Genomic DNA, 27,874 nt, shown 5'->3' with positions numbered 1-27,874 from the left:
TAAGTGGATGGGTAGTTAGATAGATGAGTGTGTGGATAGATGGACAGATGGATAAATGGATGGACGAGGATATAGATGGGTTGGTGATTGGATCAGAGAGAGGGTTTTCTCACATGTAATATATTAGTTCACAGAAGCTGTCCAGAGAAAACACCTTACTTAGTTATGATTATAATGGATGTTTTGACTGGACTGGCCATAGAACAGAGATAATGTCTATTTGCTGCTCTCCGCAAATACTTACATACAGTACATAGGCTGGATGGCTCTTAATAGATTTTTTTTTTTTTTGAATGACTTAAAAACCAAATAGATGAGTACCAGATAGCCAAAAATCTAGAGCCTTGCAGCCTTTCTTAGCCCATACTGTGCAAAAGACCCATCTCAGAGGTTTATGTTGACAGAGTGGGGAGATGGATGTGGCATGTAAAGGCTCCCTGTCTGTTTCCTCAAGGGAAGAAGTGGTTACTCACCTAGGACACAAGTTCTGCCAGAGCCTGGCAGAGCATTCGGGCAGAAGGTGTTAAGAAACCGTTTCTCAAAGGCGTTTTCTTCCTCTGTATATGAAGATCAGCCTGGTAGCAACTATTAAGGATCTGTAGGAGCAGCTCTGTTGGCACTCGTGGCTTTAGAGTCAGAATGTTTTGCTTTGCTTATTTAACTAATGATTTCTGTGCAAGATAAGGTCTGTCACTACAACTTTCATTGAACCTTCAATGACATTGGATTAGACTTGCTCTTTTGTGTTGTGAAAGAATATGTTTAATGGCAATTTATTCCCATTTGTTGTGGTCACAGTCCCTAAATAGGACAGTGAAACAAATGAGCCAGAAATATCAGAGCACCCGAACGCTTGTCTCTTGACTTCTGTTTTTAGTTACCCTTGTAGAAAACAGAATTCACAGAAAGAAGGAGAATTAAAAGAGCACAGGCCACATTTCTGGCCAAAGATGAGGTTGGACTGAGGACAGATGGTTGGTGGGTCAGAGGTCACCAAGTTTATCTCTGAGGTCTGGGCATCTCCAGTGGTGAGCAAGATCATTAGAGTAACACATTATAGGCTAATAATTACATGGTTTATTTTAAAGTGTTAGAGGAACACGCCCTGTCACGGGTATTCCCACTTATGATGAAGCTAGAGTAATGGCATGTGTTAAAAATTAGTTGACTTAAAGATAACAGTTGGTAGATCATAGAATTGCTATCTGCAATTCATTGAATCCTCCAACAGCTCAATGAAATAGGTGCCGCTGAGGCTTGGAAAGGTTGAACATGGCCAATAACATGGCCAAGCCAGAATTTGAACCCAATCTGACTCAGGAGCATGAGTTTTTTTCTTTGCACTTCACTGCCTCTTGAAACATAATAGTAACAACAACAACAACAACCCAAATAACAAAAACAAAGCCCCTTTTGCCCTTGCAACCTGAGACCCAACTCCGCACATCAGTGCACTGAGGGAACCCGACTCAGCCTCAGTTTTCAGGTCTTTAAGATGAGATCAAGCATAGGGAGAGGCATCTTCAAAGGCAACATGTGTTGGCCCGGATTTGCCACATGACCTAGAGCCAGCTCCTCCCCTTCTCTGGGAATTTGGCTTCCTTGAGATCTCTACCTAGTGTCACATGGGGCCCTGTTGCATGGAATTCAACTCTCTACTTGGCTTCAGGCAGAACCCCTGAGTTTTGCGATTTCATGGCATGGCAGCATCAGGGCCCAAGAATACTCACCTTCCTACGCTGCAGTTCGAGCAGAGCCTTGCCTGACAGGCTGAGCTGTTGGGGCCGAATTCCAACAGCACTGGAATATCCCTGAACAATTTAAGCAAGAAGGTGACATGGTCAGATTGGGTTTTGACAAGGTCCCTCTGGTCATTGGGTAGAGAACAGATTGGAGGGGACCTGAGGTGGGACAGGATAGGATAGGAAGGTAGCTGTTACAGATGTCCAGGCAAGCGATGGCTTGAACCACAGAGGCTGTGATAGAGATTTGAGCGGAGTCAAGAGATATTTAAAGATAAACCTGAGAGATATGTGATGCTTAAGTAGTGGCTGGCTCTGCAAGAAGATGCTTGGATTTCTGGCTTGCTGCCTGGGAGGATGGTGACATCATCACCCTGTGGGAGGCTTAGCTGGGAATCCTTTCCTCTTTCACAACATTCTAGGAAAGGCCTGGCATATACCTTTTTTTTCCTTGATAAGGAGTGGTCCAGGGCCACAGTTAATTGCTCCATCACTCAGCATTACTGGTTGTCCAACATAGGGTGCAGTGGGCTCCTGCTGGGGCCTGATGTAGCCATCCCTCCTGGGGAGAGAGCAGGGCTCCACTCCCTGCCTACCAGACACAGGGTTGCAAATTGATGCAGGTGGCCCTGGAGGGAGGGGAGCTGGGACTCAGTGTGACTAGTCCATCCAGTCACTTTTCTGAACGTGGTTCTGGGCTTGCTGAGCAGGTGTGGTATGCCTGACTTTTAGGCTGGGGACAGCGTGTTAGTGGAGGGAACTGGTAGGCCCTGACGATGTGGTGATGGGCAGTGAAGGAGGTAGAGGGTGGTCCTAGGAAGGGAGGCTCGCCTTTGTGCACCTTGGTGGTATATGGCTTGTTGAAAAATTTGTTATTTGCTCTCATAATTTGAAAGAAAATGCCAACAAAGTAATTTTTGAAAAGGAAGAAGAAAGAGGTCTGACCAGAAAGGTAGCCAGTTCGATAGTAAGTAAAGTAGATCTTGGCTCAGCCCGGGGTTTAGGGTTAAGGCTCTGCCTGGGTCAGGACTCAGTTTTGGACTCTGCACACAAGTGCACAGCTATAGTACCCACACACATACGTGATGTCAGCAGAAGCCCGGGCAGGGACAGGCCCCACCATTGTAGGCCACCTTGTCTTTGATCGGTCTGGCCTCATGGCCCCTGTGTGGACCAGGGGATACTCATCCTACTCTTCTTTCTAGGGCTTCAGGTGTTGTGGAGATTCTGTTTCCTATAATAGTAGAGAAGGGGCTCCAGGGGCCCCTAATTCAGATGTAGCGTGAGGCTCAGTTCCTTTTCTCCTGATGTCCCCTACCACAGCTAGGCTTTCCCCTGCCTTGCCTGGACCAAGATCTGAGGCAAAGACAGTGCCCCTGCCTGCATAAGGCTTCAGCTAGAGTTGGCCCAGCCAATCTAGCAAGTAGATGTTCCCCTTCCCTCCTCCCATCCATCTATCCATCATTCCAGCATCTCATGCTGGCATTCTCAGAGGACAGGAACAAGTATTTGATAAGAATTTAATAAGACAGGATGCCTGGACTGTGAGTATGAAGAGAGGTTGTATGAGAAGTTATCTGGGACCACATTGCCAAAGACAGGAGGGAGCCATTGAAGGTTTTTGAGCAAGCGAGGGTCATGGCCCAGTCTCTGCTGTAGAACAATCACTCTGCTGTGTGGAGAGGGAGGCCATGAACAGCGATTGTGATGAGGCCAGAGCCTCCTTTGTGGGGATGGTTTGAAAGTTGAAGAAAGCAGGATTCTTCTGCTCCAGGTTGGTCTGTGTCACATGCCAAGCTCTTTACTGCCTCAGTGCCTTTGCACAAGTTGCTTTCCCTGCCTGGAACACTTCCTGGTACTGTCACAAAACTGACTCCGTTTCCTCCTTCTGGTCTTATACTGAGAAGCCCTCCCTGACCTATCTAGACAGTTCCCCGCTGTTATTCTCTATGAAAGCAACTTCTTCCTCTTCTTTACTTATCACAGTTTATGATCATATATTAGTTGTTCCTTTTCGAGGACAGGGACCATATCTGCTTTATTCACCAATGTTTTACTGGCTTTCTAGCTGTGTGCTTGATATAAAGCAGGCCATCAATAAATATTTATTGAATGCATGTCTGAATTATTTAATTAATGGAATGCCTATATAATAGTCACTATAATGTAGATATGAGATTGCTACCACACCCGTACAGTTGGCCCTTGAACAGTGTGGGTTTGAACTGCACAAGTCTGCTTATTCGTGTTTGTTCAGGGGTTAGCTGTATTTTCGATTCAGAGTTGGGAATCCATGTATACAGAGGACCTACTTAAGTTAAATGTGGATTTTCGACTGCACAGATGGTCATTGCCCTTAACTCCTGTGTTGTTCAAGGATCAGCTGTGTGTGCTTTCTAAGCAGTCATCCTCACATCATCTGCCAAGAAAGTGAAACAGGAATTATCCCCAAGTAGCCTAGCTAGAAACTGATACTGAGTTGCGTCTTGTCCATGGTCTAACTGACGGCAAGGCTGGGAGTAGGGGCTGGCATATGCATCCCAGACTCTGCCTGCCACATCATTGCATTTCTTCTTCAGGCCCAGTGGACACGGTCACCTTGAGGATTAAACCTGCTGCCTGATCAGGCCAGTTCAGACCACCAGACAAATCAGATTGAACTTCCCTTGCCCTCATTTGTACCTCCTCCCTTAGCATCACAGCCTGCCTCACATCTAATGGAGAGACAAGTCTGTCTTAGACAGCATGTGTGAAGACACTGAGTCAGCAAAAAGCTTGGCATTTTTAGGGAACTAAAAGGAGGTCAGCATGGCTGGAGTGGGGGTGGATAGGGAGGTTTGTGCCTGGGTTTTGCTTATTTCTGGGTCCCCATGGAGGGCACAGAGCTCTGCATACAGAGCACTTATTGATGTTTCATGGCATTATTCAGGCCCCTGGCCTATTTATTTGTCTTTGCTGGACATGGAGCTCTAACCTTGTCTCTCTTCTGCTCTGACCCCAGTGCCTACACAGAGCCCTACAAGGTCTGTCCCATCTCAGCAGTGGCCCCCAAGGAAGACCTCACATCAGATGAAGAGCAAGGAAGCTCGGAGGAGGAGGACAGCACTGCAAGAGACCCCAGCCTCACCCACAAGGTAGGGTGCCCACCCTAGGCAAGGGGCCAATGGGATGTGGGAAGTCAGACATGAAGGTGGAGAGAGAATGGTGAAGGACACATTCCATCCTTTCTCGATGTGGAGGGAACTGTTGGCAAACATCGGGCCCCAAGCTGGGTACAGAGACTGAGTCACAGAGCAGCTGGGGCTGTGGCTTGAAGATACATGGCAGATATGGGGGCTTGGGTTGATGATGCAAGGGTGACTGCTCCTGCTGATTATCTCTTGGATCGGAGGAAATTTGGGGCTTCCCAGAGCTTTTGTAGATGAGATAGAATAGAGGTGCCTGATTTGAATCAAGAAAGACATGGATTCTAATGATCTCAGGCCCCTGGGCCTCAGTTTCCTCATCTGCAAAATGGGAATCATGAGGGTGAGATGAGTTATTGGGTATGAATGAGTTTCCTTAACTGAAAACAGAGTTCTAGAGTGAAAGTTAGTTTGCCTGTATGCTGCAGTAGTGCAGCAAGGACGTGGGGCTGAGGAAAGAGCCGCTGTTTGTCCGGAGGCAGAGGATGAGTTGGGACCCAAGTCACCGTGGAGACCCAGACCTTCATACAGGGCATCAGAGCATGGTGGTAATTAGAGCTGTTCCTCAGTATCTGAGGGGGATTGGTTCCAGGACCCCCCACGGATACCAAAATCCTTGGTCGCCGAAGTCCCTTATGTAAAATGGCATAGTGTTTGCATATAACCTCTATTTGCATATAGGCCACAGCAGAGTACGCCTATACATCACGTCATTCGTGAAGATTCGGCATAGTGCTTGGTGTGTGACAAACTCAAGTTGTGCTTTTTGGAACTTTCTGTGATTTTTTTCCGAATATCTTTTGAGCCACTGGTAGTTGATCCATGCCGTGGAAGGCTGACTGTGTGCATGCTCGCCGTTGGGTGCTCAGACAAGCCCTGTTTCACTTCCATTCACTGACATGATCTCGTACCTTCCACACTCTGCTTCCAGGAGCCAAGAATTGCTTCCCACATTTTGCGTTTGCAGAAACAGAGAGGGAAAGAACTTGCCCGGGGTCACATGGGTGCTATTCGATGTCACCCAGGAAACATCACAGGTTGACAGGGGTCTGAAATCGAAACCGTGGGAAACACTCCTGCTACAAGAGGGGACAGGTGGGGAAGGTTAAGACCCACTTGAAATTCTCCTTAGCCCATCTCCTGGACCCGCTCCCGTCTGCCTGCGAGGAGTAGTTGGGGGGCAGAGGAGCACTGCTTCCTCCCTGACAGAACTCCTCGGGCACCTTGTCCTTTGTCTCCCACACTTTGTCATCTTCTCCCTCCTAGCCTAGGTTAGGTGTGTCACATTGATTAAAGACTGCTCATGTGGAATGCCTGGCAGTTTGCCAAGCATTTTATAAATGGTCATGTCTTTCATTTTGTTTTCATAGCCTCGATCTCTTTTAAAAATTCATTTATCTCTCAGTGCATTGTTTTCATAAAGTTACCCAGTCAGTGCCATGGGAATGCTGAAGGAGCCTTTCCCTCCTGGCTCCTGCTCATCGCCTTCCCTTTCACTCTTGCCCCTGCTTCTGCCTCTGTAGATAGTGAGCTCTCTGCTGGCACGAAATGCTTCCACGTTCATCTCTTTCATCCCTTAGAACAACTTCAATGTCAGTACCATCATTTCCGTTTTATAGTGAGGACACAGAAGTTCGAAAGAATTGAAGGGCCGACGGCGCAGTGGGGTCTCCTCCCATGTGCCTCAGGGTCTCTCGCCTCATGATGGTTTCCCACCACAGTCACTGAGTTCTCTGTTAAACTTTCCTCTGGAAAAACCCTGCATCTCCTCCTCCAGCTGTGTTACCACTGCCAAGTCCCTTCTCATCACAGGGACTCAGCTTCCCCATCTCTAAAATGGGAGCATTAATAGTAACTGCTGGGCTGTGGAAGGGTCGAATGAGAACACCAGTGGAAAAGTTGCCAGCCACATAGAAGCATAACTGTCTCTTGGTTCTGAGTCTGGGAGTCAGAGGTGTAGGAAAAAGAGAGAGGCTGGCTTTCCCAGAACCATTGTAGAGACACAAAGTCCTAGGGCCCTGGACATCGGTGGTCACTGGGTCAGCTTCCCAGCCTTCTGGTCTCCAGGCCACCACTTAGACAACCACAGGCATAAGGGAGCTTGCAGGAAACAAGGTAGCACAGGGACTGAGAGGTTCACGCCTGTTGCCAGGCTCTCACTTAACCTACCTCTGGGGTAGATCCCAGAAGGAAATTGGTCGATTAGCAAGCAGGCACCCTTTTAATCTTCGTACCTGCTGCTAACTTGACCCTCAAGAGGCTATTCTGGAGCACTCCGTAGCGGCCCTCCGTGTAGAAGAGTTCCCAAGTTGCTGAGCCTCAGAGCAGGTTTGAAGGGAGATTTCCAGAGTGAGCAATCGCTCCTGGCTCCTTTTTGCCGCAGAAATTTGGTGGGACGAAATGTGGGGAGAAGGAGCATTCACTCCTGGTCTGCTGTCCTCCACTATCTGAAAATTCTATTTCTCCAAAAGGCAAAGACCTTTTTTCTCTGTGCCTCCATCACATCGTGGGGAAAATGGGAGCCACGTTTCCCATCTCTACCCACCTCACAGGACTAGGCCTAGAACAGGTGTGAGTGATCAGTAGACCTGCCCACCATGCCTCAGGAGGCAAGTTTGGGGGTATGGTAGTGAGCCCCACCCTTCTTACAGTTTGATACAGTTTATGTAAAAAATAAATAAAGAGCAGTGTGCCCCACCCTTCCCAGATGTTCTGGGGTGACCGAGTCAGGAGGGGAGAGATTTTTGGAGCAGGAGAGGAAGCTGATCCCAGCTGGCCACCCACACGTGACCTCTCGCTCTCTCCTACTTGTAGACATACAAAGGGTGTGGGTTGAAGGAAGGAGGGGGCAAAAAATGAAAAGCATAAAGGACTTAAAAATAGTTCTAGCTGTGAAAGGAGACATTCAAAGGCTGGCTGGCGTGTCACTCCTCCCTGACAATGAGCCTGGTTCTCAGACTAATGGGGAGTTTCAAGCTAAATACCAGCTCCCCTGAGACGGCCCAGGAGTGGCAGCCCCTCCCCGCTACCTCCTCCCTCGCCCGAGTCCAGTCGTCACCACATTTCTGTGATGGGTCCACCCTTGAGCCCAGGCGGAATTTAGTGCCCCGTCTTCTGGAAGAGACCCTCCTGCCATTGAGTGATGGTTCACCCCTTATGTGCATATTCTCCCTCCTGGCCATACCCAAGGTCAGTTGGCCTGGCCTGGGCTTCTTTGCTGACCTCATGCCATCAGGACTTGCACCTGAGGCCTTGCCCTGACCATCTGCCTAGGTTAAAAGGTTATTTCCCTTGAGCCAGTCTCCAGTTTGGGTTAAGTGTCGCCGTGTGCTTTTTTCCTGCCACAGACCCTGGAACCCACTTGAGCAGTTCTGCACATTAGCTCTACTGCCCACACTACCTCCCCTGGTCCTCAGGAGGCTATTCTAGACCTGCATCGGCGTCCTCGGGCTGCAGCCTGTTCCCCTCCTTCCCAGAAAACAACCTCTCCTCCTGTCGAACGTGAATCCCCTCCTCTCTGCCTCTCTTCTCCCTATATCCTCATTGTTTCTCCCCGTCCCTCCTCTCCTTCAACAGAAATTTATTTATTTGCTCAGTACTCAGTGAGCACCTGCTGTCTTCTAGGTACCTTTCTAGGGGCTCAACATACAGCAGCCACAAGTCAGAGCAGGCACCTCCCTGCCCGCTGGTGTTTATATTCTACATAAGAAGACGAACAGGCAGCCAGCAAACTCCTGAGGTGGCTTAGGTGGTGAAAGTGCTGTAAACAGCAGAGAAACAGAATGCGGCGGCGGCGGAGGACGGAGCACCAATACAGGGGAGGGTGTGGGGGATTTGGATAGGGAGGCCAAAGAGGCCTTTTTATCCCATTTAAAAAAATTATGTTAAAATACACATAATCTAAAATTCATCATCTCAACAATTTTTAAGTGTACAGTTCAGCGCAACCCTTGTGCGACCATTAAAACCATCCATCTCCAGAACTTTTTCATCTTCCCACACTGAAGGTCTGGGCCATTTGAACACTAACTGCCCGTTCTCTCCCACCCCGCCCCTGGCAGCCACCACCCTACTTTCTGTGTCTGTAAGTCTGACTGATCTAGGGACCCTCATACAAGTGGAATCATACAGTATTTGTTCTTTGTGACTAGCTTATTCCACTTACCATAATGCCCTCAAGATTCATCCATAAAAAAATCCAGGATTTTTTTTTTTCCATTTTAAGGGTGAATTAAATCTGTATAGACCGCAATTTCACTTATCCATCCATCAATGGATGCTTGGGTTGCTATGTGAATAACCCTGGTATGAACATGTGTGTACAGATATCTCATTGAGACCCTGCTTTCAGTTCTTTGGGTATACAGCCAGAAGTGGAATTGCTGGATCATATGGTAATTTCGTTTAATTTTCTGAAGAACCGCCATATGGATTTCCACAGCAACTGCACCATTTTACGTTCCCATCAGCAATGCATGAGGGCTTCAGTTTCTAAGGGAATGCCTTCTTGATGACGAGAAAACCTTTGAGCAGGGAGCTGAATATTATGAGGGAGAAAGCAACGGGAAGATCTAGGGATAGAGTGTTCCTGACAGAGAACAGCTGTGCAACGGTGGGCTGGTGGCAATGACCTTCTTGAGCTGGAAAGACTACAAGGTCAGCCTGACTGGAGCAAAGGAGAAGGAGGTGGACAGGAGAAATTCTGTAGGACTTCCCTTAGCTCACAAACATATTCAAGTCCTCTCCCATGCTTCCACCTCCCTCACTGCTATCATTCATCCTTCACGACCCTCCCCGACCTCCTCAGGCCAGGCCCTCTCCACTGTCCACCTCAGACCCTATCTCACTCAGACCTTGGGCCTCAGCTCAGTGATCACCCCTTTTCCTTCTTAGGCTCCGCCCTCTCATGGTTCTCTCCCTACTTCTCCGACATCCTGCTCTGCCCATGCCTCCACATGAGGCATTTATTCCCCAAGATCTGAGTTTCTTCAGCCCTGTTTCTCATTTTGTGTTTATTGCTCAGTCAGTCTGTTCCAGACGAGCAGCCAGCCCTACTCAGATGGCATTCCCAGAGCTGCCTTTCTGTCCTGACCTCTCTGCAGCCCCCTACTCCAGCTTCCGGCTGCCCTTTGGGGCCCTTCTTAGGAGCCCTGCAGACACCACGAATCCAGCACATCTTGAGGTGAACTCACCGTCTTCCCACCCCATCCTCTGCCTGCTCCTCCTCTTGTGCTTGCCCTTCTGGTTGTTGGCACCAGATTAGAAAGGTTTAAAATCTCTGACATTTCATCTTTTGTTACCATGTCTTAATCATGGGTACGAAAATGAGTTCTGTCTGTTCTCTAAACCCACCCCAGGGCCTTTGCACTTGTAGCTTCCTCCACCTGAAATGCTCTTCCTGCTTTCTGCACGGCTGGCTACAGGTCTCAAGCGAAATGTCACCTCCTCATAAGGCCTCCCTGGCTCGCCTGCCGTGCTTGGCTGTGGCGTTGCTTTCATTTCCTTCCTCATACTCATTTCAAGCTGTGAGTATGTTCTTTATTTTTCTGCTACATGTATACTGTTTGCCTTTCCCTAGCTCCCAGGAGGGCAGCTATTCACAGATGTGTCTTTACTGCCTGGCACATAAAATAGTATTCAGTAAATATCTTCGAATAAACTAATAAAGAAATGAATACATTAGATTCAGCTCCTGTATTTAGGTAAGGAAAACAAACTTATATGCATGACAGTTTAATATAATGAAAACACTTGAGAGGTCCTATATGATTTACTTGGTATGAGAAGGGGCAAAACCGGGCACCATCTTTGCTCACTGGCTGCCCAGTAACTATGAAGAGAATATAGCGTTCGGAATAGTAACACAAAGAGATCGTTCAAAGCAGCGAGTGGAGGAAGATGAGGGATGCAGATTCTCAGAATACAAGGGACAGGAGAGAGTATGGGCTCAGAAGTCTGGGAGGTGTCCTGGATACCTACATGTCCCTCGTTCAGGGGCCTGGATGGCTTGAGGGCTGTTGGGAGTCAAAGGGCTGAGTATGGGGACAGTGAAGATGCCCTGACTCTGAGAGAGTTTATTTCATGGCTGGTTTTCCTCTGCTAAGTCTCAGACGTGCCCCTTGCCTCAGTTGTTTGGGATTTGAGCCCCTAAGTCATACTCACCCTTGCTCCCTCCTTCTTGACTTTGTGGCAGTCACTGTCTATGCCTAGTCTATAGCCCTGCTGCTCAGAGTTCACGATGTGGACCAGCAGCACCCCAGGCCCCACCCCAGACCTGCCCAGTCAGGATCTGCATGTTGGTGAGATCTGTAGCAAATCACATGCTCACCGAAGCTGGAACTCTGGTCTGTATATATCAGCTGTCCAGTTTGTATCAAGCACTCTCAGTGCCCTTGGCTCTTGGATATGCCAGGAAATAAACAAATAGGGTCCCTGACCATGGGAAACATACAGTCGAGTTAGAGAATGAATTATCACTCACATGATAACCTCTAACTTCACATTTATGCTTTTCTCAATGTTATATCTCACAATTTAAGACAACAGCAAAGGCTGCCTGTGAGATGGAAAAGTTGTGGGGCAACCCCAGGGTACTAAGAGCTACGTCAGCTAAACCCTGAGCAGTGTAAGGGGTCCAAGTCTTAGAGTTAGGGCAGTCAGGGAGGCTTCCAGGAGGAGGTGAGGCCTGATTACTCCTTGAAGGAGTATAGAACATAGTTAAGTGGAGAGGAGAAGGAGAGTAGACAGGAGGCAAAATGGACAGCACGACGGCATGAAATCTAGCCGTTGACTGGCCCCTCGAGGTTACAGCTGGTCCTTTCTGACTTGGAGTGAGATGGTCAAGACAGGAAGACTATCTGATATGAGCCACATACTTGCCTATTCCTGCTGTCAAAAAGTGAGATCTTTCCAGCCACAGTCACAGTCATTCTAGGATTCTAAAAAAATGAGAGAGAGCTGACAGGGGCACATACAGATCCCTTTGTTTTTTTTTTTTTATTGTCGTTAGAACACTTAACATGAGATCAGCCCTCTTAATTCCATCAATGGATGAATAAATAAAATGTGGTCTATACATACAGTGGAATATGATTCAGCCTTAACAAGGAAGGAAGTCCTGTCACATACTACAACATAGATGAACCTGGAGGACATTATGCTAAGTGAAGTAAGTGAATCATAGAAAGACAAATATAGATCCCTATATGAGGAATCTAAAATGGTCAGATTCATAGAAACAGAGAGGAGAATGGTGGTTGCTAGGGGCTAGTGGGGGAAGGAAATCATGGGTTGCTATTCAATAGGTATTAAAGTCAGTTATGTAGGAGGTCACTTTGTCTTGCAGGAAGGACAGCCACAGCTCATAAAGAGGCTGTCACTTGCTCAGGGTTATTAAGCAGGTCAGAGGCAACGTCAGGAGTAGAAATCAGGTTTCCTGTTGCTTCATTCAGGGCATTCCAAGATAACTTGATGCTTCTATGCATGTATTAAAAGCTGCGGCCAGAATTAAAGATTCATTTTAAAATTAAAAGTTTGTTTAAATATCAGGGCCAAACCTGGATTCGCACCAGCCTATCTCTAGAAACTAGAATAAGACAAAGTGTCAGCGTGATCTGGAAGCTGACCACTTGGTCTTGAGGGGCCGGGGTGGGGGTTCTCCGTTTGGTCCCACTTCTCCCCCCTGCCTCACCCCGCCTTGTCGTAGCAGGCATTCCCTCTTCTTCTCCATCCTCATCTCTTCTCTCCCACCTGTGGGAGCACAGGTGACAGCTGGGATAAAAATGAGCCATCTCTCCCTGAGCTCCCATCTCTGAATTTTCCAGCAGCCCTTGAAGGCTGTACTGGAAATTGTGATCTGAATACCAAGGGAGAAGGACCACATCCCTGACGGTGGTTCCCAGAGGAACATCAGAGGCAGCGGTCTCCTGGAGTCTGGTGCGTCTAGCTTCCTGGCACTTACTTTCTCTTCTCCTCTGTGACCTCAGCACGCTCCTCCCTGGGACCCTCAAAATAGTAAAGACTTATTAGGAATATTTCCCCAGGGCTTGAAACATCCATAGAAGACAGCACCTTCCCTCTTTCTGGATGTGATTCTATTTTCTGATGGACTGCATGGTTGTGGAAGCTGACATAGGGAACAAGGGTGTCTGCCTTGGCACTGTGCCCCACCTCAGGTTTAATGTGTGACATAGAGATACTTATTGAAACTGTAGGGCATTATGGGCACAGGGACCTGCATGAGCAAAGAAGGTAGGGAAAAGTAAGGTGAACTTTGGAGTAAAATTGAGTTCCCCGGGTCATGGAGGAATGCAGGGAAGGTTCCTGGAAAGGGTCTTTAGGCTAGGATAGGACTTATTTGTGCTTCAGTGCCCTCAACTGTAAAATGGAGATGATAGTAGTAGTACCTACCTCTAGGGTATTGGGAAGATTCGATGAGATATTATGTGCAAAAAGCTTAGGGCCATACTAGTACATACTAAGTGTTCAGTAAATGTCAGTAAATGTTAGCTGTTATATTATTAAGGAGGTATTATCTATGTTTTACAGATGGGGCTCAGAGAAGAGAAATAATTTATCCAAGGGCATAGGTGGAGGAAGAGGTAGAGTCCAGGATTTGAAACAAGGTCTTCTGACCCCAGAGCATGGGCTCTCAGCATCATGCTAGAAGACAAGTTCTTTCTGTAAATGCTGGAGAGCCATAGAAGCCACTCAAGGCTGCAAGTGACAGTAGAGGCAGCCACCATGGCAGAGGATGGATTGGCGTGAGTGGAAGACCAGAGCTTTCTGTCAGCTAAGAGACACGTTCATCTGAGGACAGAGGGATACTAGGGAGCTTAGATTCAAGATGGGGACTGGAAAGTCCATCACTTCAAAGACAGGGCAGTTCTGAGTGGGGGGAACAAGGCCCAGGGTGGACAGAGCAGTTATAGATGTAGGTGAAAGTCGTCTGAGAAGGAGGTTTCTAGGAGGCAGGAGGCCAATGGTTATAGTATAGAGACTGGAGTTCCCAGGTGACCACAGGTGGTGGGGGCAGCTGTGAACTGGGAAAGGGGAAACTGAGCCAGGCACCAAGATATCAGGATGTAGGGCTTGGCAAGGAGCTGGCAGAGATGAGGGTGAAAAGAAAGAGGTGGTTATTTAAAGACAGCAGGTATAAACCCAGAAGCCTGTCTGCAAGGAGAGAGGTGACACACTAAGAGCTTTGGAGGCTTCTTCCTCTTCTGCAGGGTAGGGCATCATAGAGAAGGATTGTGTGGCCCCTGGGCATGCTTGGAGCCATCCTGAGGGCCAACCCATAAAGCCTAGGGTTCATTGTTCTGCTTCTCACAATAATACTAATTGTTATAATCCAGTGACAGTGCTGCCTCACTCCTCCATTGCTGTTCCCTGAAAATAGAGCTTTTCCATCCATCATTCTGTATGATCTTTGCGACAGCCTCAAAACCTTTTGGTCTCAGACAGATCTGCCATCTTGCAAACGATTGAGGACCCCAAAGAGTTTTTGTTTTCTAAGTTATCTATAATTGTTTATCACATGAGAAAGTCCTACTGAGAAAATTTTAAAACATCTAATTCACTTTCCCATTACATGTTAACACAAATAGAATTTTTAATGAAAAGTAATTATGTTTTCAAATAAATTAGAGTGAGAAGAGTAACATTGAGTTTGCATTTTTGTAAATATTGTTAATGTCTGGCTTAATAGAAGACAGCTAGATTCTCCTAGCTGCTCCTGCACTCTGACTATTGAAACTGTTGTTTCAGTCGACTTCCATGGAAATCTTGCTCACACGGATACATATTTGGAAAAGGGAGGTGGGATCCCAGAGGTCTGGCACCACACTGGGGGAACTGCTGTTCTAGAAGAAGTCTAAGTACCCCCATTTTATAAGCTGGACGAACTGAGGCGTGAAGATAGGGAACCAGGACTCCCAACTATTTCTGTGACCCACTGTTTAACCTTTAGGGAAAGGAGGACTGTCCCTCCCAATGTGACCTGATTCCAGAATAGCCAGAAATGACCTGGCTAGTTTGCTTGGAGCCTGGGGAGGAAGTGTAAGACTGGGTGGCCCTGGGGAACAGAGGTGATAAGCTGCTTCGGCCTCAGGCAGAGGGGCCAGCAGCCACCTGATATAACACCCACAGCTACAGACTGAGAAAAGCAATAGCCCCTGGCGCCCCAGCCCCCACACTCCTGGGAGGAACCCTGTTCCCAGAAGTCTGTCCCTGGACACTGCCGTCAACCTTGGAGTTCATTTCCTGGTTAAACAAACATCTATATTAAATAGCCCGGTTGGACAACGCCCATAAGCAGCTTCTGAGGAGAGCCTCGGGCACATGGCCTGCCAGGCCTCCTTCTTGTCTGGCTAGTGAAGACACATCCATCATCAGCAATGTCAGTAAAGCAGGCCCACTGGTGCGTCCCACCCAGAGTCTGCCCGTCTGGCAGGAGGGGTTGAAAGGGACGTGCAGAGTGGCCCGTGCCCCGACCCTACCAGAAGTCTGTCCCACAGCTTCAAGATTATAACAATGGGAATGACGATTACCATTTTGGGTGGGACACGACCACTCCCATCCATCATCTATCTCATCATCTCATCCTTGCAGGGTGGGAAGATTGACCCTAGCTTCCAGTTGAGGAAACTGAGGCACCTGAGGAGGGCTTGTCTTTGGTCACATAGCCACTCATGGCTCGGCTGGGAAGTGGATCTGGGTGTCCTGACTTCCAGCATAGTTCTTTCTTATGTACCACAGTAGTCACTACTCAGAGGGTCAGAATAAGAAGAGCTGAGACCAGAGAACTAGCCCGGGTCCCTCCTGAAGTGCTACACTCTTGCCGCTGGCTTTACAATGCAGGTAAAGAATAGGTGCTTCCCAGTTTGAAGAACCCACCACCCCTAATTGGCAGAGATGCTATTTACTGAGTACTTACTATGTGCCAGTCGTGCTGCTAAGACCCACGTTGCCCGGGTTTGAATCTTGGCTCTGCCACTTAATAACAGTGACTTTGGGTAAAGGGCAGGACTTATTTGTGCTTCAGTTTCCTCATGTGTAGAATGGAAATAATAAGTACCTACCTCATAGGCTTTGAGGAAGATTCAGGGAGATAATACATGTAAAAAGCTTAAAGTTATACTTAAGACATAATAAGTGTTCAGTAAATGCTAGCTATTTAATTATTAATTATTATTATTATCATCATTATCCATGTTTTACAAATGGGGCTCGGAAAAGAGAAATAACTTGTTCGAGGGCATAGGTATAGGTAGGGGTGGAGCCCAGGATTTGAATCAGGCCTTTTTAGCATCACATCAGTTGACAAATGAGAATTGAATCACAAGCCCATGGAAGAATGAAGGTCATCTTGACTCTTGCACTCATTTTATAGGAGAAGAAGCTGAGCTTCAGATCTCCTGACTCCTTTCCTCTCTTTATGGAAGCTTGACCACAATCTTCTTCTTAGCTGGTGAGGCCTATCCTGGCAGAATACATTTTCCATTGGGAAGGTTTTGTTTACAAAGCCGTTTCACATGTGGGATTCTCAAGGAGCCCCTGCATTGAGAGGAGTGAGCTGCTCTTGTCCACAGAGCCCCACGCTAGACCTGCAGATGCAGAAGGCAGACACTGAGTCACAATTTGGCGCCAGTGGGAAGGAAGGCGGCCAGGTGAGGCTGGCGGCCTCTGCAGGCCTCACAGTTTTCCCTCCTGCTCTGTGAATGCTGTAACAGCCCACCACAGAGGCTGCAGCAAGATGCAAGAGAGACTAAACCATGGGCCCAAGGTCTGCATTAGTAAGGTGGCCTCAGAGGGACAGAAGTCTCCAGAAAACACTGTGCTTCTTAGCCAAGAAACTATTAGATATGGACCAGCTAGGGAGAGAACTCTTTATTGAGCACTAACTATGTGCCAGGCACTGTATCCCTTTTCATCTGTTTGTTCAAACTTTTATCGAACATCTCCTGTGTATAAGGACAATATAAGGTAGTGTGACTGCTCTAGAGAAAAGACAAGCAAAATAAAGGATTAGCACAGTTGTTCCCAACCGGGTGTGAGATTTTGCCCTGAGAGTAATATCTAGAGACATTTTTAGTTGTCACAACTGAAAATCGTGGCCTGCTGCTGCCATCCACAGCAGCAGTAGAGGCTGCGGATGCGGTTAATAGTGTTGTAATACCTAGGACAGCACCTGCGTCAAAAGCTGTCTGGCCTAAAATGTCAGTAATGCCAAGGTTGAGAAACCCTGGGGTTAAAGAGTGACTTGGGGTGTTCTTTAGTTCAGGTGATTATGGATGGCCAGATGAGATGTAACTTTGAGCAGAGACATTCAAAAGTCAGAAAGTAAGAATGAGAACATCTGAGGAAGAACATCATGAGCATAGGGAACAGAGAGAGTGAAGGCTGTGAGCCAGGAGTGCGTCGTCAAAAAGACCAGTGTGTAATTTATTCTCCACCGTATTTCAGATGAAAAAACTGAGACTCAGAGGTAATGGTTTGCCAGACGTCATACAGTTACCACTGGGCCAAGATTTGGATTTGGATGTGCTTGGTTCCAGAGCCCGTTTGCTTTCTTTCCACTGCCTAAGCTGTTACTGTCAGAGGAGTGGCTCAGTCTTTATTGTACAATTGAGGCCTTTGTAACTTGACCATGTAAATTATTTTCCTTCTTCCATCCCTGGGTACTTGGTTCTGTTCCTAACACCACCTCAATAACAAAAATAACAAGGATAACGACAGCTGTTACTTCTATAGTGCTTACTGTGTGGCAGGCATTATTCCAAGTGTGAGATAGATAGATAGATAGAAATTTCTGGCTAGATACTTATATATAGATTTATATCCATATATAGATTTATACATCTGTAAATGTCTATATACATACACATATATGTTTATATCAATACTCATTTAATCCTTACAATATGCATGTGTGTTAGATACCATTATACTATTGTACCCATTTACAGATAAGAAAGTGACTTGCTCAACTAGTAAACGAGGCAGAGGCAGGATTTGAGCCCAACTGCCTAGTTCTGGAGTCCACACTCATAACTGCCACACTGCAGTTGCTCCCTCAGCCTGTAGTGAATTTCTAGTCTCTAGAGTAGATCACTCCCTTAACTGGTGACTCCCCAAGTTTAGTAACACACAGGAAGTGAATTTAAAGATCACTTTGTCTGCACATGGGAAACCTGAGCTCAACCTCAGAAAGTGACTTGTGCAGGTCTGCACCAGGAGGCAATGGTAGGGCTAGAACCAGAAGCCAGGCATTCTCGCGGAGTGCCCTCTGCTCCACCGTGGGCCCTGCCCCCAGCCATGCCTGCACATGCCCAGCATCTACCACCTGCTCTCTTAGGCTGCCTCTTCTGGATCCCTGCCACCAGCTGTGTCTGGAATCCTGCAGGTTTGGGGCCACGGCGGGGAGCGGGGGCCTGCTTGTGGCAGAAGGCCCAGGCGTCTGCCTCAGCCCCCACCCATCCTTCCTGTCTATAAACATAATCGCAATTATTCCCAAATGTTACAGGTGCAGAAATTGGGACTCAGATAGGTTACATGGCTCACCTTCTAAGGTCAGCCAAGAGCATTCGTGTTTTCAAAGTGGAATGATTTGCTTACTCATTCATTCTTTCTTTCAGTCAACAAAAGGGAATCTACTGTATACCATACACTGGTCATGCAGTGGTGAACTTAATGGGCCCCGCCCTCCAGAGGCGTCCTGAGTTGGGTCACTCAGAAAGGATACCCAACCCAGCAAGTTCTGCTTGGGGATCAGGAAATGCTCCTTGGGGAAGGTGATAGATGCTATCTATGGCTAAGTCTTAAAGGATAACTGGGAGTTAACCAGTCAGAGAAGGGAAAAAGGACACAGGGGACGACAAGCAAGAGGTAGGAGAGAGCTCCCTATGCACAGAGAATTCCAGATTGTCCAAGATCGCCGGGGCTGTGGTGGAAGCAGAGGTCACGCGGTCACAGCAGCCACTTATTGAGCACTTACTACATGGCAGGCACTATACTAAGCATTAGTTCAACAGCCTTCTGAGTTCGATGCTTTTAATATCCGCATTTACAGATGAGGAAACTGAGGTGCAGTGAGGTTGAAGATCATACGGGTAGTGAGTGCCAGGGAATGGCCTGAAGAGTTCATGGAATTTCTTCTGTGGAGGTTCTTCTGTGAACCTGATGCCTGTGGAGCTGGGGTCTCCCTCTGCTGCCCCTATTGGTGCTGCCCCTTCTGATGGCTCTATTTCCTCCCGCAGGTTGAAGGGCAGTCCAGAGCCCATGTCATTGCACAGGAACTGCTGTCTTCAGAGAAAGCGTGAGTCCCCAAACAGCTGCCTGTGGCCTTGAGCTTGTTAGCAGAGCATCGCCCCTCCCTGCCTTATAAAGGACGTGAATTAATGCAAACTCAACCCCTTTCCTTCTACAGATATGTGGAGATGCTCCAGCACTTACATCTGGTGAGTTAATCATTCTAATTTCCCAAAACTAATTGCCCTTTTACAAGCCGGTGATATAAGAGGCAGAAAAGCAATGAGGAGACAGAGGTTGATTTCCATGAACAGAGGCTTGGCAGCAGGCAAGTGTTCTCTGAGGCTTTTCAGGGAAGTCTTTCTCCTGATTCATGTGCTTCAGGAGTGGATAGCACTGCGCTTTCTGTGGGCATGGCTCTCTGCGCTGGTTGCAGGGGTGAGGGTGCTGCATGGGTGATGTACTGAGGGTTGTCCGCAGTTTCCTCAGCCCTCTTGTTGAGCATGGTAGAAGGAGGACAGTTGTATTTCTGGGTCATTGCTTTGTGTACAAGATGCATGTGCATGGGTGCATGCCTATGTATGTGTGTGTACGGTTATGTGTTTGTGCGTGTGCGTGCACACGCGCATGCATTATATGTTTAGGTCTGTATAGAAAAGGTGCTGTGTTTGCACAGTGACAGAGCAATTGGGGTATCACAAGATTTTCTCAGTTAATGCAGAATTGGGGCAATAGTTCCTGAGGCAGTGGTGAGGGAATCCTCTTGACTTTCAGAAGAAAGGAAGTGAGACTGGGGAATGCCTGGGTATCAGAAACTGTCACCCTTCACAACCCACAAGACTGCCTAGAAAGTCTCCCTTTGTGGTCAGTTTGATGCAGTTCAACAAACATTGTTGGAACACTTGCTGTGTGACAGAGCTGGGGAATGGAAAGACAGATCAGACTGGGTTCTTCTGCAGGAGTAACATGGCCAAAGAAGAAGACAAATGAGTGAATAAATTGTTTAGAGCACAGGGGGAGTGACGGACAACCTGGGGCAGGCTTCTCTGAGGAGGTGCCGTGAGGGATGAGGGAATAAGGTACAGCGAAGCCGTGAGAAGTGAGGGGGCGTGGCAGGCTCGGCTCCCCAGGCCCTTGTGATGGCTCCCTGCTTCTCTGAGCATTCCAAGCGTTTGGCAGTCTCCTCGTAGTTTAGCATCTGATTTTACACTGCTTTGTATTGTTTGCCATGTCTTTCCAAGAACATCAGAGCTGGGATGTCCATCTTGGACATTTTGTCAGTGGTGATAAGGAGGCCCAGAAGGAGTGACTCAGCTAGTTAGTGTCACAGAGTGACTGAGCCAGGACACCCGTTCTCCTGATTCCCAGTGCACTGGCATGTCGTAATCCTGTGTCCCCAACTGCCTTTGAAGTTCCTCAGGTCAGGGACTTCTCTGGAGGCAGCAAAGCACCTGGCACCAAGCCAGGTCTCTTGCCGAGATCCAGCCGAGGTCCCTGTCAGTGTCATCACCCTGGTGTCACATTGCCTTGTAAGCAGGGGCACTCAGATCCCCGCAGAGCACTCGTCTGGTCTGTGCTCCCAGCCCCTCATTTTTGCCTTGAGGAAGAGAGCCATGTGTGCATTATTAAACCCAAAAGCCTTCAGGTATGAAACATACCCCCCCCCCCCCGCCCCATTACAACTAAAAGATCTATTTAGCAAGGTTAGGAAGAATCACTCTCCCATTTTTTTCTTTTCTCTCACTGGTTTCTGAGCTGGCAGCATGACAGAGAGGGGCCGGGCTTTTTTGTTTTATGACTTTGTTAAGAAGGTTTTAACTGGGAAACTTCCATCTGTGTTTGCACTGCTTCCTGCCAGTTGGAAAGATGCTGAAGCCGCTGGTAATCCATACTAATATCCTGAAGAGGAAAAAAAAGAGCCCATAAAAATCACAACTCATAAGCTAGTTGCGAGAAATTGTGATCTGGAGCTGCGTTTATGACGTCAGTGCTTATGGGAATAGAAGTGGCAGAAATGCCACAACGTGACTCCTAGCCAGGGACACTAGTCAAAAGGAGACCCATAGACTTTGGGCTGTTCTCTACCACTCCCCAACCCTGATCTATCACTGATCACTAAATTGTCAGGCTCTCTCTCAGTTCCTCCTTAGAAATTCGATGTTGTTGAAATCCCAAGGCTGCCCAATGGGAGGGGCCGACTGTGCATTCCGAACCTCCCCATCGAGAAAAGTCTTTGACTCTGCTATACTGTTATTGAAAAGGGTTTGGAGATGGCTTCTGGTCTTCTGTGTTTGGGATTCAACTCTGTGCTCATCAAATAGTAAATAGAGCTAACTCAGGATTACTAAAAATTGTGGTCGTCCGAAATTAAATTCTAATGGCCAAGATTCTGTTTGCCGTGTGAGCAGGGGCACTCAGGTCCCCAGGACAGATGGCCTAATAATGGTTTATTAACTAAGACTATTTTATGTGTTTTAAGCATTTGTGAAAACACACACACACACACACACAAAACGAAGATATGACTGAGACCATGTGTGGTCCACAAAGTGTAAAATATTTATCTGTCCTTTTACAGAAAAAGTTTGCTGACTTGTGGTTGAAAGATTCATTTCATCCTTCCAAGAACCCAGTCAGAAACACATTCATCTACCTGCTCATTTGTCTAAACAGTCAATATCTCATCCACTCATCTAGACAGCCTTTCACCCACTCATCTGTTCTTTCATCTATCCTTGCATCTAATGACACATCCATGCACCCATTCACCGCCCCCCCCCATTCATCCACTATTCATATGTCTACCCATCCATCCATCTGTCTTGGTATTCAACCCCCCATCTGTCCATCATTCATCCATCCACCCAACTAATTTACTCATTTCTTCTGGATGAAACATCATAGGATGTTTACAGTGCCATAGGCACTGAGATAGGCCTTGAAGTCCCAAAGAACAAAAAGGCTGAGAACCTGCCTTTGAGTAGGTCTATCTTTTTTGTGGGGCCAAATAGTAAAGGTGGGGAGGAGAACTAGATAAGTGAACAGACCATTATGTCACTCTGTGGTAAGTATAATTTGCACATCTGTAGTTTTGTGCAAAGTCTATAGGAGAATGAGGGAGGGAGAGACATTTCCCTCTGGGGTATCTGGGAAGGTTGGTAGATGAGGTGCCACTGAGACGGACTTCGAAGGAGCCCACCAGGCCAGGGTAGTAATGGAGGGGGGCATATAAGGCAGGTGGTCAGCATGGAAATGTTCACAGGCCCGAAGGTACATCATATGTCTGGAGAATAGAACGTTGCCACATATTGTTAGAACATGGATAAGTTTGGAAAGGAAGGTGGGAGGTAGAATCAGGGGTCAAGTGATAGGTCCAAAATGCCAGGCTAAGGGGCCTATGCTTTTTCTTGTTTATAGTGAGTTGTTGGAGATTTTGAACAGATATGGCCCCTGGGTACTTTGAATCCTCTATTTTCTCATCTAAAAAAAAAAAAAAAAAATCCTACGTGGATCCCTCCTTTGGGCCAAGGTGTTAAAGGCCTGTTCAGAAGCCAGTGTGCCAGCTGGGAGAAGTGACTGGCAGTTGTCACCATCTGATGCCCCAGGAGACGTTCCCACAACTAAGAGGCCCTACATGATTCTGTCCTCATCTCCCTCTGCAGCATTACCTCCTACCATTTTCTTCATCATTTGTTCCAGTCACACTAGCCTTCTTATTGTTCTTCAGGTACTACCAATACAGTCACGTCATGTGGCTTTTGCACTTGCTTTCCCTCCACTGGCATTTCCTACCCCTGATCTTCCCAGAGCCAATTCCTCCTCCTTATTCTGGTCTCAGTTCAAGTGTCAACACCTCAAAGAAGTGGTGTCCCTCAAACTTAGTGGCATTTTATTATGTTCACGGATTTTCTGGGCCAGGAGTTCAGACAGGGCAACATGGGGAACCATGTCTCTGCTGCATGATGTCTGGAGAAAACTTAAGGATTAGAGGAGACTTGATGGCCAGGGACTGGGATCCCCCCAAGGTGCCTGTACTCACACGGCTGCTAGTTGGTGTTGGCTATGTCTGGGATCTCAGCTGGGCTGCTGAACAGAACACTTACTTGTGGCCTCTCCATGTGGTCTCTTTATGGGCAGGTGTGGGCTTCCTCACAGCATAGTGGCTTGTTTCCAAGAGTGAGTGTCCCAAGAGAGAGCCAGGAGGAAGTGCGTGGCGTTTTTATGATCTAGCCTTGGAAGTCACGTAGCACCACTTCCGCCATCCTCCCATTAGTCAAGACAGTCACAAAGGTCCCCCCAAGTTCAAGAGGAGGGGAAATAGTCTCCTCCATTCAATGGGAAGGGTATCAAACTCACATTTTAATATGACCACGTGAGATAAGAGATATTGTTATGACCATTTCTGAATGATGCGATCTCCTACAGAAGCCTTTCCTAATAACTCTGTGTAAGTTAAAAATTATGTTTGACCGCTAGTAATAAAAACCCAATTATGATGGCTTAAGTAATTTAGAGGTGATTCTTTCATGTGAAATAAGTCCAGAAGTAGGAGATCCAGGTCAAACTTGGCAGCTCTACAAGGTCTCAGGGACCAATGTTCCATTTATCTACTGCATCCATTTCCAAGGTTCCTCATGAATACAAGCCGGCTTCTGCAGCTCTAGCCATGATATCCTTGTTCCAGGGAGAAAGGAAAGAGGAGAAAAATCAAATGCTTATTCTCCCAGCTGAGTTAGTTCACTTGAAAAAAGAATTTCGGAAAGTTTCACTTGACAACTTCTTCCCCCATCTCATCGGGCACTCCTAGTTGCAAGGGAAGCTGAGTCAACTGGAAGTCAGTTGGTCAAAGCTAGGTTCAGCTCAGTCGCTGTGCTTTTTGTGTGTCCGTTCTGGGGTCCAGGCTGAAGGGGCAGGAGGTACTCAAGGAAGGCTCTTCCCATGGCGCAGGCAAGAAGAACAAGTAGAAATACCAGAGGGCTTCTATGATTTAAGCTCACAACTTCTCTGGTCCCATCCTATTGGCCAAAGCAAGTGCCATGGCCAGACCCAAGAGCGAGAGACAGGGATATGCTCTCCCCCATGATGAGGCTATGGCAGGGAGTGGGGAAGATCTGCAACCACACTGCGTCTTCAGTATTGTCTCGTGCTTCATTTTATTTTCTTCATTGCATCTTTCACAATCTGAAATTATTAAATTTATGTATTTGTTTACTTGTTATGTTGCGCTTTCATTTTCATACAGTTCCAAATACTTTCTTATTCCCTTTCGATTTCCTCTGTGACTCATGAGTTATTTAAAATTATGTGTTTAATTCACAAATAGCAGTGCATTTTTCAGATTTCCTTCTGCTGCTGATTTCTAATTGCATTCTGGTTAGAGAATGTACTTTGTATAGTTTCAGTCCTGTTACGTTTATTGAGACTAGTTTGTGGCCTGGCATCTAATATATTCTGGGGAATGTTCCGTGTACTTAAAGGGTGTGTTTTCTGCTCTAGCTGGGTGGCTGTTCTGTAGGTGTCACTTAGGTCAGGTTGATTGACAATGCCGTTGAGTCTTCTGTACTCTTGCTGATTTTCTGTCTTGTTGTCCATCCATTACTGAGAGCGGGTATTGAAGTCTTCAGCTATGTTTGCTGAATTGTCCATTGCTCCCTTTAACTCTGTCTGCTCTGCTTCATGCATTGTGAAGCTGTTTCTAGGTGCTTACTTACAGTCTGTCTCACTCACTGAGGGCAAAGAGCTTGACAGGTCCTGTTCCCAGTGGGTTGTGATGCTCAGTACACCATTGGTGCTCAGTAAATATCTGATGACTGAGTGATGGCAGGGTCAGTCTTTCCAGCAGTCTTATCATTTCTTAAGTCAAAAATATTTCCTGAGCACCTCCTATGTGCTGGATTCAGGAGACTTATGGAGGAATGACAAGGGGAGGTCCCTGCCCAACAGGAATCAACAGTCTGGGAGAGAGATGGGCATGGAAAGAAACAATATTAATACAGTGGCAGGAGGCATACAGAGGCTGTTCAGGGGAGGCAACCACCCGGGTTTCTAGGGGTCAGAGAAGGATTCCTGGAGGAAGCATGACTAAGCTGAGACTTGAAGGGTAGGGAGGAGTTAGCCAGGTGGGGGAACAGTGAGGAAGGCTTGTATCTAGCAAAGGGATCAGGACGTGCAAAGGCCTGGAGGCCAGTTAGAAAATGGTGTGATTTCAAACTGAAAGAAATTCAGCCTGGCTGGAGCCTTTTGAGTGAGCGGGAGAGCCAGCAAGGTGCAGGGCTTAGCAGGAAGTGGCCGGTGAGGCAGGCATGTTTGGGTTTTGGATTTGATCCCCTGAAGGTCCTTAGGGAGGCTGCTGGGTGCTTCCAACAAGAGACGACAGTGGACTGGAGTGCTACACCCAGATTTTGGGACTGTGTGCTTGGTGATTGATGGGCTGTGGAGTGTGGGAGACAGAGGGAGGGCTCCAGGCTGACCCAATATTTGGCTTGCTGACACACTAAGACAACAAGTGCAGGACGGGCTCAGGCTAGGCATGGGAGAGAGATGATGAGTTTAGTGCGGGTCTTGTTAAGTGTCAGGGGCTCAGGGAAGGACATCCGAGTGGTCATCTGGGCATCAGAGGTGCATTAGAAGTGATCAGGTATTGAGATGTTAACTGAAGCTCCTGATGAGGTCTGGATTTCCCCAAGGGAGTATGTGCAATCAAGAGAGGGCTCTCCAGTACTCTGGGGAGGAAGGAGGTGCCCTGGAGGGTGTGAGCAAGTTTTCGTGAAGAGACTTGGGGAAGGGTTTCGGCAGGACGCAGTGCAGAAAGACAATGGGAGGCTTCCAGATCCTCCCTGCATGCACCCCACTCATGCACCACCCCCTCTCTCAGTAGTAGTAACCACTTAAAAGTGCGTCAGGAGAGCCCCAGAACAGAGCCAGACTTCTCACACTGCTTGGAGAAAGAGGACATTAATTCAGAAGCCCTCCCTAAGCACTGTGTAGGAGTTTCATTTGGCTGTGGCCTTGGTGCTGACATAACAAGTCAATGCAGGATTCAGTGGGATTCTGTTACAATTTATGAGTTTACTTTCCTAAATTGGTGTGCTGTCAGTTTGTCCCCACCTCAGTCGCCTCTTGCCTCACCCAGCCAGCTCTTGCTTCTCATTATAGTCAGTGTCCAGTATAGCATATGCTGTAGAGGAGAAAAGTCGGGGGTAGCAGAGAGTATTTGTTGACCTCTTATGTGTGCTTGGCAATTGATATACATTGTGTCATTTAATTACACGTAGTTTGTGCTCAATAAATATTTCTCGGATGGTTGGATTGGTCCAAAACTGAATCTCAGAGAAGGTGAGTGACTTACCCAAGGTCACATGGCCAGTGAGAAGTGGGTCCAGGGCCGTTTGACTCCAGAACCCTGAGAAGGGGAGAAGACAAATAGATGTAGAACAGTCTGGTTAGGTGGTAAGGAGCCCAAGGTGGGGGGAATCAGTGTGATCGGGAGGAACAAAGGTCAAGGAAGGCTTCCTGGAAGAGGGGGTGTTGAGATGGGCATTGATGGACAGAAAGTAAGAACAGGCCTTCCAGAGAGTAGGAGCAGCAGGAACAAGTGCATTGAAGGGAGGGCTTGGGAGTATGGGGTGTACAGGAAGTGGCTGGAGAGCTGGTCTTCGGGGAGAGCCTGAATGCCATGTCCCAAGGTGCTTCAAGAGGGCAGCATAGGAATTTGGGAGCTCTGAGGACCTGAGTAAGGAAGATTCATCCTGTAGGGTGGGAGGGGGTGATGAAGGGGACCCAAAGTTTAACCCAGACCAAGCTCCAAAATGGCCTCATGCTGGGGAAGTTGATGTGCAGCCAGGAAGATTTTGTTTCTCAAGGGCAGGGAGTGTGTCTCTTATTTACCTTTGTAACCCCGGCTCGCAGACAACATGAAGAAATAATTTTTAATTGAGTAAGGAGGGCCCCGTGTCCGAGTCTCTGCTGGGCTCTCCTAGGGAAGATGTTTGGGGGAAATCGGAGACAGGCAGTTTAGTTCAGTTGGAGGAAACATGCTTTTTTTCTACCTGAAGTGTTGGGGAGGGGGTGAGCTCCCCACGTTGGGAGGTACGAATGCAGTAGCTATTGGAGATGTATCTTAGTAGAGGAGGGTCCTACCCCAGGCATGTTGCTCTTCTCTCTATATTTTTCATTCAGTCCAGGAAAAAAAAAATGCTGTGTGACTCTGGAAAGTCTCTTGTTCCTTCGTCACCCTGAACTGGCTAGTGGGACTCAGACATTTTTACACGGAGGCTTGTCTTCACATGGAATTTTACTCAGAACCCTAATATGAAGAGTGGATGAAAGTGGAGGTACTTGGGTTCCAAGGCAGGTGAAGGCCAAAGTTTAGGTTCTGCCTCCACCTCCCTCAACCCTCGGTTTCCACAGAGCACAGTGTGTGAAAGTCATTTAAGTCAGTGACTCTCGAAGCGGGTCCTCAAACCAGCAGTGTCAGCATCACCTCAGAACTGGTAAGAAATGTGTATTTTTGGGCCCCACCCCACAACTGCCAAATCTGAAACGGTTTTAATGAACCCTCTAGGTGATACTGATTGATAAACTAACATTTGAGACTCAGAGGCACTTGATCCTGAGAGGTCGCTCCAGCACAGGCTTTGTGTGATTCCCCACCCCTAGAAGCCAACATCCTTTAGAATACTGGTTCCCAGCACCAGCTGT

General features: G+C 47.5%; 1 protein-coding gene across 5 annotated transcripts in view; it reads left to right on the top strand.

Annotated features, from left to right (window-relative positions):
- Positions 1-27,874, top strand: part of FGD5 (FYVE, RhoGEF and PH domain containing 5) — a 109,856-nt gene that overhangs the window by 42,755 nt on the left and 39,227 nt on the right. For all 5 annotated transcript variants that reach the window (XM_016122034.2, XM_016122033.2, XM_016122032.2 and 2 more), the window contains exons 3-5: positions 4,744-4,876; positions 19,183-19,241; positions 19,353-19,383. In XM_016122034.2, coding sequence (XP_015977520.2) covers positions 4,744-4,876; positions 19,183-19,241; positions 19,353-19,383 — 223 coding nt within the window. The remainder of the gene's footprint in view (positions 1-4,743; positions 4,877-19,182; positions 19,242-19,352; positions 19,384-27,874) is intronic.

Source organism: Rousettus aegyptiacus, unplaced genomic scaffold (genome assembly GCF_014176215.1).
Source record: "Rousettus aegyptiacus isolate mRouAeg1 unplaced genomic scaffold, mRouAeg1.p scaffold_m13_p_4, whole genome shotgun sequence".
Classification (NCBI taxonomy): Eukaryota; Metazoa; Chordata; class Mammalia; order Chiroptera; family Pteropodidae; genus Rousettus; species Rousettus aegyptiacus.
Note: the sequence above shows the minus strand (reverse complement) of the source record. Positions and strands in the feature narration are given on the sequence as shown.